Source organism: Coregonus lavaretus (genome assembly GCF_964263955.1).
Source record: "Coregonus lavaretus genome assembly, chromosome: 34".
Lineage (NCBI taxonomy): Eukaryota > Metazoa > Chordata > Actinopteri > Salmoniformes > Salmonidae > Coregonus > Coregonus lavaretus.
Genome location: NC_140021.1, coordinates 7,445,738 through 7,458,252, shown reverse-complemented (window position 1 = coordinate 7,458,252; position 12,515 = coordinate 7,445,738). Strand labels below are relative to the sequence as shown.

Below are 12,515 nucleotides of genomic sequence, written 5' to 3'. Positions count from 1 at the left end.
AAACGGAGAAGAAAACTATTTTAAAAAAGCAGGCAGCCCATGTTCAATCAATCAATCAAATGTATTTTATAAAACCCATTTTAAGCAGTTGTCAAAGTGCTATACAGATAACCAACCTTAAATCCCAAACAGCAAGCAATGCAGATGCAGAAGCACAGTGGCTAGCAAAAACTCCCTAAAAAGGCAGGAACCTAGGAAGAAACCTAGAGAGGAACCAGGCTCCGAGGGGTGGCCAGTCCTCTTCTGGCTGTGCCAGGTGGAGATTATAAGAGTGCATTAAGGCCAGATCGTTCTTCAGCTGTCCCTGCCCACGCTGTCACAGAAGTGATCAATGGAATAGAGAGGAAGTACTCCCTCTAGACTTTATTGAACTCTGTCACATTGATCAATCAACTATCAGGGAGAAAAGACAACCAGCTGAGACATTATCATGTCTATCATTATTATCATCATTTACAGTACCTTGACTAGATCCATATAGCCAGTGTCCTTGGGCGTCCACCACGGCTGGGCTTTGAGACCGTCCACATTGTAGAGAGATCGCTGCCATACAGAGGCAAAGTGACCTCTTTGGTGCCCTATCTCATACCATTTGTAGGCCTGGAAGATTATTCCAAAACCAACACATTTTAACTCACATACAGTATTTTCAAATGCTCTGTTTTTGTCTTATTGTCAGAAGAAAAATACTATTACGAGAAGCCATACTGCTACAATACTCAGTGAAGTTACTATCTAGTGAATACTGCTGGTGCTGAGTCAGTATTGCTGTAAGCTTGGTGTCTGAGTTTGATCTTAACTCACACTGTCATCTCCCATTCTCTGTAAAGCGTCTCCGAGGTGGAAGTAAAACCTGCCGTCGTCTGTGCCAGGGTCTCCTGATTCCAAACCATCCTGCAGTGCAGAGAGAGGGGTTTCAGTGCAGAGACAGGGGTGTCGGTACAGAGACAGGTGGTTCAGTGAAGAGAGAGGGGGGTTCAGTGCAGAGAGAGAGGGGTTCAGTGCAGAGAGAGAGGGGTTTAGTGCAGAGAGAGGGGTTTCGGTGCAGAGAGAGGGGTTTCGGCGCAGAGAGAGGGGTTTCGGTGCAGAGAGAAGGGGTTCAGGATCAAAAGAGTGGTTTGAATCTGTGTGAGCATGATTGATTTATTATTTATTATACACACAGTACATACCCTGAGGAATGGGATGCTCTCTGCTATCTTGTTTTCTGATTTGAGGATGAAGCCGTAATGGACTTTAGCAAAGCCGTCACTTGGTGCAATGGCCAACACCTACCGGGGGATAACATCATTAGAAATCATCAATTGTTAATCAAACAATCAATCATGACACTCATTGAAACTTCCCTACTGAAAATGGCCACATTCCATTTACAAATTACGACCACATTTAAATTGCAACACAATAGCGATACATTTTTAACACATTGTTTCACCAATGTGGTGACGACTTTGGCTCACCTCCTCGTAGACCCTCTTGGCGCTCTTGTTGTCTCCGATGAGCAGATGGGCCACGCCCAGATCGTTCTTCAGGGCCACGTCCTCAGGGAAGATCTGTACCAGTTTCTCCAACGTGGCCAAGGCACCCCTCATACGACCTACACCAGAGAGAGAGAGGAAGTCACCCTATGTACAACCAGACTCCCCAGTAATCTCAATTAGACTAAATATTCCAAAATACTGGAGATATAAAAAAGATATACTCAATTAAATCTCATTGAGAAAGACAACCACTACAACCCCTTTCCCAAATGGTTTTCAAACTAAGTACGCAGGAGAAATGGACAGTATAATATTCTCTCTCCCTTCAAAAATATGTGTGTGTGTGTGTGTGTGTGTGTGTGTGTGTGGTCACTCCAGTATGCTGGGCCCTGTGCGTTACCTAGGAACTGCTGACGCTCAGCCCGTTTCTTCAATGTGGCCTTGATGAGGTCAGGCGTGGCGTTGGGCAGCTCTGACGCCTCCTTGTATGTGCCGATGGCCTTCTGCAGCATGTCGTTGCTGAGCATCTTCTCTGCCAGATCATCCTCAGCCTGGACACACACAATGAGCCCCAGAACATTTCAGGCCTTTTCCCTATTTGTACATGGGTGCAATTTGTTTATGCTCATAGTATACAGTAGTGTAAACACTAAGTGTTAAAAATGTTAAAGGGTTACAATTTGTTTAACCAGTTCAATATAAACCAGGAAAATTGAGACAGTCGTTCTCACCAGAGCTTTCCCATAGCGACACCTGGGACTCTGGGGGTACTGCAGAACTAGAGTTTCAAAAGCCCGGACAGCCTCCTCCACTTTCCCCTGGGTGGTGAAACAAGACAACAACAGATCAGCATTGATTCAGCCATTTACTTTCAAGATACATGTTCATTAAAAACCTCACACAGGCTTATAAAGAGGACAACATCAGACCTTTTTTACTTACCTTTTTACGTAACTTCTCAGCAGCGTCAATCTCCGTCTTGATTGTTTTCTCAAATTTATTCAGGAGTTTGGGCTTCTTCTTTTTAGCTGAAACGAAGAACAGAACCTCAGTGAGGGATTGGTTGGATCACTCAAAGCGCGTGTGGCTGCAATCTCAGCATGTGGCTACTGTATGCAGTTTCTCAGTGAAAATGGCAGAGCACACTGTAATCTCAGTTATGTTCTACTCTAAAGTCACTTCCTGATGCGTCACTCATTGTGACTGAGTGGGTCGTTTCAAGACATTTCAATGACATCAGTATTCACAGTTAAAAGCTTGACACAGCAACATCATTGGCAGGGCTAGGTGGGAGGCCATTAATGCCGACTGAGGACAATAACTACAATACTACGGTGCGGGGGTGGCCAACCCTCCTGGAGAGCTTCTGAGTGTACAGGATTTTGCTCCAGCCCTACACTTACACACCTGATTCAGTAAATCAAGGTCTCGGGGGAGGATAATTAGTAGGTGTGTCAGAGTAGGGCTGGGAAAAAAAACCCTGCGGCAGGGTAGCTCTCCAGGAGGGTCGGCCACCCCTTGCTATCCTGCTTCTATAAAGCTTGTGTTCGCCATAAAAATAAGGATTAAAAGAAACAATGACCTTTTTCTTTAAGCTTATCCTTGGGTTGGACCTCAGCATTTTCTGAAAGACATACAAAAGGGAAGAAAATGACAGCTAGACTAATGCTATGAATGCTATCAACATACTGAATAACGCTTTTCAGATCCATGTAACTAAAGCACGGTCTAAAAAACATTACAAGATTTTCCATAGTGCTTTTAAAGGAAGACACATTTAAGCCCCAAGAACAGATCTGGTTTAAAAAGCATAATGATTTTCTTGGAAAAAACAAAGGTTTATATAAAGGATTCTATTGAGAATGGTGTCCACCAATTCAGTAAAGAAAATAATAACGCCAACAGCAGCAAACCAATGATTTATATACAGTATAAACTAGATGACTGTGCTGAAGCCACCGTGCTTCCATCTTGGCACTCCCCTACCATTAAATGCATTTGTCTACATTGGTTTTTGCCATGTTTATTCTATTACAGATACCTAATGCATACTTTTAAATTATATGAGCTAAACATAAAAAACTATATTTATAAAAAACATATTAAAACATTTTCCTCAAAGTATAATTTTTAGAAAGTTCTAATGTTACTGTCCCCATTTCAACAAAAAAAGACAGTCATTTTGTCCTTGAATCATTCAATAGAAATATTGTAGAATTCCATTCATTCTGGAGGACTGCTTCCTCTGGGGAGGACCAATATGGCTGAACAGTGGCTTCAAAGCCTCTCACTGACCAATACATAGCATTTACAACCCAGGGTTTACAAACACTCTGCAATAATAGACACTTGACATTGTAGAGGTCTGCTTTTTTCATGATGTATATTGACTGCTCATATTATACAAATCTCACAGATTACAATAAAACTGACAAGGCCTGATGAAAATGGCACGCAACCAGGAATAAACTGAAGAATTCATTTTAAATTGTGACATGAGCTGACATTTCTCAGCAGTGATGTAAGGTGATTATGTCACAATTGACTAGGCTTATTGGATACAGGCCATAGGCAAGGGATCTGGGGGGCTTTTCAAAGTGCACCCCACACTTCAACTTCAGACCAGTGTTTTTCCTTCTGCTGTATGTGGTCCTCTGTAGCTCAATGTGGTCCTCTGTAGCTCAATTGGTAGAGCATGGCACTTGTAACGCCAGGGTAGTAGGTTCGATCCACGGGACCACCCATACGTAACAATGTATGCACACATAACTGTAAGTCGCTTTGGATAAAAGCGTCTGCTAAATGGCATATTATATTATTATTATTATTATTAAAAATTACTGTATAGGCAGTGTTCCTCCCACCACAACATTGTCCTTGCAGTTCATGACCACAAGAAGGTGCTGATGGGCCAGTATATCAGTCAAGGCTTATTAGGAGGAACTGAGTGACTTTGATACCTAGTAATGTAGTGATGCACGTCTATTGAACATCTTACTCCACTGTTAAGAGCCAACTCATGTGTCAACTAGTGGCAAAAAGTTATACTACTTCCCGCAGCTATGGGAACCACCCAAAAAAGTATCCAGCACAAACTCGCACAGCACAACCCTCAACATGCAGGTGAAGCCCTCCATAGAAAGGACAGTTACATAAGTGCCTTTGAGGTGGCCTTGAATGACTGGAAGCACTGGGATATGCCAACGGGGGCTATAATTACATACACGCTGCATTGAGCCCCCCGACACGTCAAGCAAGCCTGCCTGTCAACTGCAGCTGTAGACGGCTGATCCGAGGTCAATAATGCAACTCTACTCTATACAATAACCTGGCCTGCATTAGAGTCCCTATTATAGTCACGTTATTTGACTGCCAACATTAACAGATTTATTATTCAAATTAGCTTTAGCTGTTGACATACAATGTATTTATGCGTGTTCAAATGTTTACTGTGAATAAAGCATAAACGTGTGTGTTGTTGGTGTGCCCACGTTCTGAATCTCCCTCTGGTGTTTTGTCCTCTATCACCACTGGCTCCTCTGCTACATTTTACATTTACATTTACATTTTAGTCATTTAGCAGACGCTCTTATCCAGAGCGACTTACAGTTAGTGAGTGCATACATTATTTTTTGTATTTTTCATACTGGCCCCCCGTGGGAATCAAACCCACAACCCTGGCGTTGCAAACGCCATGCTCTACCAACTGAGCTACATCCCTGCCGGCCATTCCCTCCCCTACCCTGGACGACGCTGGGCCAATTGTGCGCCGCCCCATGGGTCTCCCGGTCGCGGCCGGCTACGACAGAGCCTGGATTCAAACCAGGATCTCTAGTGGCACAGCTAGCACTGCGATGCAGTGCCTTAGACCACTGCGCCACTCGCCACAATCCACATGCACAGGTTAGCAGGTACAGTGCAGTTAACGTAGGAAATCAACACTATTCAATGGTAGACACAGGAGCTCTAAGTGAGAATGTTCCTTTAAAAAGCAATGGTTTGAGACTATGGCACAAGACGTGTTATACTCCTAACCTTTCAGTTCTGGGACTGATTCAGCTTCCAGTTCCGGAACAGATTCCACCTCTGGTTCCACGTCAGCCTCCGGTTCTGGGACTGATTCAGCCTCTGCATTGTATCGCAATTCTACTAAAGATTAGATTTCAGTGCCCTTTGTAAGATTGGGGACTTATCTAAGATATCACATTGGTGTGTGTTGTGTGCATCAGCAACCCACCTGCTTCCTGTGTCTCCTGGGAACCTGACTGGTCATTGTACTGCTCTGACTCTTCTGCAAGACAAGCAAATAAACACTTCATAAATACACAGACCCTTCACAGACCCTTCACAACGTCTAACTATTCACAGACCCTTCACAACGTCTAACTATTCACAGACCCTTCACAACGTCTAACTATTCACAGACCCTTCACAACGTCTAATAAATCACGCTATGACCAATGGTCATACTGAAACGTTTAAATGTAGAATCGGTACTGTAGCTTACCTTCTGTCTGCTGTGGCTGTGCCTTCTCAACCAATTCTGAAAATATACATCCCACAGTTTATTTAGTGCAAAACGTTCTGCTTAGTGTTCAGTGCAAGGTCACAGTTAAGACCAGTTAACCAAGGAGAAGGCAGGGAAGGAGAAAGTAGAAGAGTCTATTTGGCCAATGAATAACAAAAACATTCTGAATATCTCACCTCCTTTTGTGTCAATGGCATCGTTTTCACCCTCTAAAAAAGAAATGCAAAACAGACTCATGTAAGTATGAATGACTTAAAAGACACATTGTAAAACAAATCGAAGACATACTAACCATAAGGATGTGTTGCTTCATCTCTACTATCATCTAAAAGAGAGACAGGACAGATCATTTAAAAACTTTAACAATCATGCTAAAACACACAGCAGCCTATAAGGGTACTGGCATGATAAGTAGTAGGAATGTAATGACTCTCGATTCAAATGTTTAAGATGCGACTAAATCGGTCTGCTAACCCCAAACCTATCCAAATGTAGCATGGATCGGTGAGAAAATCGACTCAAACGTTACGAATCGCGATCAACTAAAATGTTTTCCTTATATTATTTTCTTTCTACCTTCCGAAAATACCAATTGTTTTGTGACAACTGATGCGTCCTCTCCTTCAGTGTCGAACTAAGCATGTAACTGTGTTGATCTATAAGTCATTTTGCATACTAGGCCAGGGTTCCACAATTGGCGGCCTGTGGTTTTATTTGGTCCTCTGTAGCTCAGCTGGTAGAGCACGGCGCTTGTAACGCCAAGGTAGTGGGTTCGATCCCCGGGACCACCCATACACAAAAAAAATGTATGCACGCATGACTGTAAGTCGCTTTGGATAAAAGCGTCTGCTAAATGGCATATTATTTTATTATTATTTATTATTATTTGGTCCCTCAAGTTTCGGAGCAAAAAAAAGTAATAATTATATACAGTACCAGTCAAAAGTTTGGACACACCTACTCATTCAAGGGTTTTTCTTAATTTTTACTATTTTCTACATTGTAGAATAATAGTGAATATCTCAAAACTATGAAATAACACATATGGAATCATGTAGTAACCAAAAAAGTGTTAAACTATGTGTTAAACTATATAAATATTTTATATTTGAGATTCTTCAAAGTAGCCACCCTTTGCCTTGAACACAGCTTTGCACACTCTTGGCAGTGTTCCCACATATGCTGAGCACTTGTTGGCTGCTTTTCCTTCACTCTGCGGTCCAACTCATCCCAAACCATCTCAATTCGGTTGAGGTCGGGTGATTGTGGAGGCCAGGTCATCTGATGCAGCACTCATCACTCTCCTTCTTGGTCAAATAGCCCTTACACAGCCTGGAGGTGTGTTTTGGGTCATTGTCCTTTTGAAAAACAAATGATAGTCCCACTAAGCGCAAACCAGATGGGATGGCGTATTGCTGCAGAATGCTGTGGTAGCCATGCTGGTTAAGTGTGCCTTGAAATCTAAATAAAATCACAGACAGTGTCACCAGCAAAGCACCCCCACATCTCCTCTTCCATGCTTCACGGTGGGAACCAGACATGCAGAGATCATCCGTTCACCTACTCTGCGTCTCACAAAGACATGGCGGTTGAGTCTCAAATTTGGACTCATCAGACAAAAGGACACATTTCCACCGGTCTAATGTCCATTGCTCGTGTTTCTTGGCCCAAGCAAGTCTCTTCTTCTTATTGGTGTCCTTTAGTAGTGTTTTCTTTGCAGCAATTCGACCATGAAGGCCTGATTCATGCAGTCTCCTTTGAACAGTTGATGTTGAGATGTGTCTGTTACTTGAACTCTGTGAAGCATTTATTTGGGCTACAATCTGAGGTGCAGTTAATTGCCGATTTCTGAGGCTGGTAACTCTAGTGAACTTATCCTCTGCAGCAGAGGTAACTCTGGGTCTTCCTTTCCTGTGGCGGTCCTCATGAGAGCCAGTTTCATTCTTTAAAAGTGCTTTCCTCTCCATCTTAAATAAGCATGCCCCATTCAAAAAATGCAGAACTAAGAACAGATATAGCCCCTGGTTCACCCCAGACTTGACTGCCCTTGACCAGCACAAAAACATCCTGTGGCGTACTGCATTAGCATCGAACAGCCCCCGCGATATGCAACTTTTCAGGGAAGTCAGGAACTAATATACACAATCAGTTAGGAAAGCAAAGGCTAGCTTTTTCAAACAGAAATTTGCATCCTGTAGCACTAACTCCAAAAAGTATTGGGACACTGAAGTCCATGGAGAATAAGAGCACCTCCTCCCAGCTGCCCACTACACTGAGGCTAGGAAACACTGTCACCACCGATAAATCTACAATAATCGAGAATTTCAACCAGCATTTTGCTACGGCTGGCCATGCTTTCCACCTGGCTACCCCTACCCCGGCCACCAGCTCTGCACCCTCCGCTACAACTTGCCCATGCCCCCCCCCCGCTTCTCCTTCACCCAAATTCAGACAGCTGATGTTCTGAAAGAGCTGCAAAATCTGGACCCCTACAAATCAGCTGGGCTAGACAATCTAGACCCTTATTTTCTAATATTAGCCGCCGAAATTGTCGCAACCCCTATTACTAGCCTGTTCAACCTCTCTTTCGTATCGTCTGAGATCCCCAGAGATTGGAAAGCTGCCGCGGTCATCCCCCTCTTCAAAGAGGTTTCAAACTGTTACAGACCGATATCCATCCTGCCCTGCCTTTCGAAAGTATTTGAAAGCCAAGTTAACAAACAGATAGAATCACTACTCTCGGCGGGTCTGACTTAGAATATGTGGACAACTACAAATACCTAGGTGTCTGGTTAGACTGTACACTCTCCTTCCAGTCTCACATTAAGCATCTCCAATCCAAAGTTAAATCTAGAATCGGCTTCCTATTTCACAATAAAGCCTCCGTCACTCATGCTGCCAAATATGCCCTCGTAAAACTGACTATCCTACCGATCCTTGACTTTGGCGATGTCATTTACAAAATAGCTTCCAACACTCTACTCAGCAAATTGAATGTAGTTTATCACAGTGCCATCCCTTTTGTCACCAAAGCCCCATATTCTACCCACCATTGTGACCTGTACACTCTGGTTGGCTGGCCCTCACTACATATTCGTCGCCAAACCCACTGGCTCCAGGTCATCTATAAATCACTGCTAGGCAAATCCCCGCCTTATCTTAGCTCATTGGTCACCATAGCAACACCCACCCGTAGTATGCGCTCCAGCAGGTATATCTCACTGGTCATCCCCAAAGCCAACACCTCCTTTGGCCGCCATTCCTTCCAGTTCTCTGCTGCCAATGACTGGAACGAACTGCAAAAATCTCTGAAGCTGGAGACACATCTCCCTCACTAACTTTAAGCATCAGTTGTCAGAGCAGCTTACCGATCACTGCACCTGTACACAGCCCATCTGTAATTAGCCCACCCAACTACCTCATCCCCATATTATTTACATTGTTATTTATTTTGCTCATTTGCACCCCAGTATCTCTATTTGCACATCTATCACTCCAGTGTTAATACTAAACTGTAATTATTTTGCACTATGGCCTATTTATTGCCTTACCTCCATAACTTACTACATTTGCACACAGATTTTCTATGGTGTTTTTGACTGTACGTTTTGTTTATCCCATATGTAACTCTGTGTTGTTGTTGTTTTTATCACACTGCTTTGCTTTATCTTGGCCAGGTCGCAGTTGTAAATGAGAACTTGTTCTCAACTGGCTTGCCTGGTTAAATAAAGGTGAATTTTTTTTAAATAATCATAGCACTTGATGGTTTTTGCAACTGCACTTGAAGAAACGTTCAATGTCCTTGTTCATGAAGCTGGTTGAGAGAATGCCAAGAGTGTGCAAAGCTGTCAAAGGCAAAAGGTTGCTACTTTGAAGAATCTAAAATACATTTTTTAAAGAAAAACCCTTGAATGAGTAGGTGTGTCCAAACTTTTGACTGTACTGTATATAAATACATTTTTTCATTGTTTGTCATAAAAGCCCATAAAAACACAAGGAAAATCAGCACCAAGTGATTTTAATTTTGGAAATCTATTCCCAAGTATTACCACACATAATAGAGAGACACATGATCATATACAAATGTAAGCAAGGTTCGAAGAATTATGTTTTAGTCAAATATTATATCTGTTTGGGCTTCTTGCGGTCTATTCACAGTCTGCTAATTATTTGTGATTATGTTCCAGCCTCCCGACCATCCACTCAAGAAAAAAAAAAAGTCCAGCGGCTGAATCTAGTTGAGAAACCCTGCTGTATATGGTCATTTTTAGATATACAGAGTAAAGTATATCATTTCATAATGAGGAATCACTTTTGTGAGGTGCACTGCATGGCCAAAGCGGGAGGGGAAAAGAAGCTCATTAAACTTCCAACCGGTCAAAGCCATTCAATTTTGAGATGAGGGTGAAATCCATAGTTGTGCTACATATTCATTGGCTATGTCATTTGTAAACAATAAATATTGATACATTACTGGCTCAAAACACTTAATTTGCAAAAATGACAAGTTAATTTGAGGATAATTAACGTAGCAGGTTAGGAGAATTAGGTTAAAGTTAGTAAAAGGGTAAGGGTTAGCAAAAATGCATTAAAGAAAATCTACTTTTGATGTTAATTTGACAAAAGCTGAATCCCTTCTAGCCATGACCCAGATCAGGTGTCTACATAGTATATACACCATAGATGTACATCACACGTGCACGTCAGCTCAGACAGATCCAGCTCAGAGGCCCATCAGCAGCAGATTTTAATTTTGAATGGAAAATGAATGAGTTTATGCAACAAATGTTAATGCATCAAATTGCATCGATTCGTTCTCTAATCAAACCGAATCGAAACAAATAGTTTCAAACTAAAACGTATGGTTCCTGTATTGTATCAGAGCCCATGTATCTAGATATGTATCTAATCATCTTAAACGGGAGAGATGCACATCGCTAATGAGTAGATACAGTACAAGTATGTATAAGAGTCCGTTTTGTGATTCATGATAACATGTTGTGATAGCCATTGCTAAAACATTGCATGTCATTTATAATTGTTGTCACGTTTCAGTAAGAGGAGATGCAAAACATACCTGGGATAAAATCATCTGATATCGGGGGGAGAGGGACAGCAGCTGAAATGATATTGACATGAAGCTTGAGGAAGATAGAATAAATACTGAAACGTGGAAGGCAGTCACACCATACTGTACAGCAGAAGCTTTTTAACTAGGGTTAAACTGAGCTTGATGGGAAAAAAACTAAGCCGGTTTACAGTTATGTGCTTAGCCTATTGCTGTAGCAGCCATTGACAGCTACAGTATGCTTTCATTGGCAGGAAGAAGGCCAATCCAGTGTCTTCCCATTATGACTTTTTCCAGGTGGGTCGTATCAGTTTGTGCAGTTTCCAGAAACACTCCTGCTGCCTTTTCGGGTGGTTCCTGCCTTTCTTTGTGACACACCCAATTGCAATTACTTTTTCCAGGTGGTTTTCAAGGCCCCCAAAGCAACATCCATTTTCTATTGGAAAATGGGCCAAGCAGGTTACTGGTCCTGCCATTGCTTTGACCTCTCCAGTCCTTTCAGAAGGACGAGTCATCACAGTAAGTATAAAGGTATGGTGTTAAATGAATGGAGCCTAGCCATTCCCCCATCTATCCAAAGGTATTATCATGACATATGCAGCAGTGCAATCTCTATACAAAAACCCCCAATGTTGTTATGATAAGATCTCTGAATCTGAATTGCAGCTTTTGATTGAATTCCAAATCAGGATTATAAGAACGAGTTACACAAAATAATGAATAAGAGGCCGGTGCCGACCACAAAGAGATTTAGTATCCATCCTAAATGGATTGGGCCAATGGTTCTTCTATGGGTTCATACGTTGAGGTTTGGTAGAGACATAAGACAGCCATCCATTATTTGTCCATCATTTTTATGCTATGTGCGTAAAAAGTTGAAATGAGTAAAAAAAAAAAAATCTTGATTAACGGATGTGTAATGTCTTCTTCAGGCATTTAATCAGTCTCTGTGAGGCCGGGACCAAGGAGGATACATGACTGAGGTGAGTGGAGGGAAAAGCACTACAAGATCTTGACTACCTCTATCATGTACAATAGTCTGATTCACACAAACCTTGGATTTCAGACTCCACATCCGTGTTTTGAGCTCCATCAACTGTTATGAGTAATGACATTACAAAAGGTTAGTGGTTAGGTTAGTGAATGTTACAGTCTGATGGTTAAGACAGAGAGAGAGAAAATATACCGACTTACCATCATCATCAGGAGTGGGGACAGCATCTGGAAGGAACAGACAGGACATGTATTGCAAACTGACAGAAACCAATTATATTCTGTGATTCCATAATTCTGCAATGAAGCACAACGACAGAGTGAGTGGAAGGTATTTGTCTCAAGAGTCACAGTGAACATATCTCTCCACTGAAACTGTATGCCAGCAGATTGACACATTGGTGGGACAGCGCTTAGCTACACATGGAGGAAATGGAACAGCAGT

The 12,515-nt window shown here is 42.2% G+C and overlaps 1 protein-coding gene across 5 annotated transcripts in view; it reads right to left on the bottom strand.

Annotated features, from left to right (window-relative positions):
• Positions 1–12,515, bottom strand: part of LOC311109324 (aspartyl/asparaginyl beta-hydroxylase-like) — a 57,737-nt gene that overhangs the window by 3,825 nt on the left and 41,397 nt on the right. For 2 of the 5 annotated variants that reach the window (XM_084152164.1, XM_084152167.1), the window contains 16 exons: positions 12,272–12,298; positions 12,132–12,173; positions 11,087–11,128; positions 6,302–6,334; positions 6,186–6,218; positions 5,989–6,024; positions 5,719–5,772; positions 5,517–5,627; positions 3,064–3,105; positions 2,424–2,509; positions 2,213–2,299; positions 1,882–2,032; positions 1,461–1,597; positions 1,173–1,271; positions 805–894; positions 463–600 (listed from right to left, as the gene is read on the bottom strand). In XM_084152164.1, the coding sequence (XP_084008290.1) occupies positions 463–600; positions 805–894; positions 1,173–1,271; positions 1,461–1,597; positions 1,882–2,032; positions 2,213–2,299; positions 2,424–2,509; positions 3,064–3,105; positions 5,517–5,627; positions 5,719–5,772; positions 5,989–6,024; positions 6,186–6,218; positions 6,302–6,334; positions 11,087–11,128; positions 12,132–12,173; positions 12,272–12,298 (1,208 nt within the window). The remainder of the gene's footprint in view (positions 1–462; positions 601–804; positions 895–1,172; positions 1,272–1,460; positions 1,598–1,881; positions 2,033–2,212; positions 2,300–2,423; positions 2,510–3,063; positions 3,106–5,516; positions 5,628–5,718; positions 5,773–5,988; positions 6,025–6,185; positions 6,219–6,301; positions 6,335–11,086; positions 11,129–12,131; positions 12,174–12,271; positions 12,299–12,515) is intronic. The other 3 variants (XM_084152165.1, XM_084152168.1, XM_084152166.1) reach the window with 3 other exon arrangements.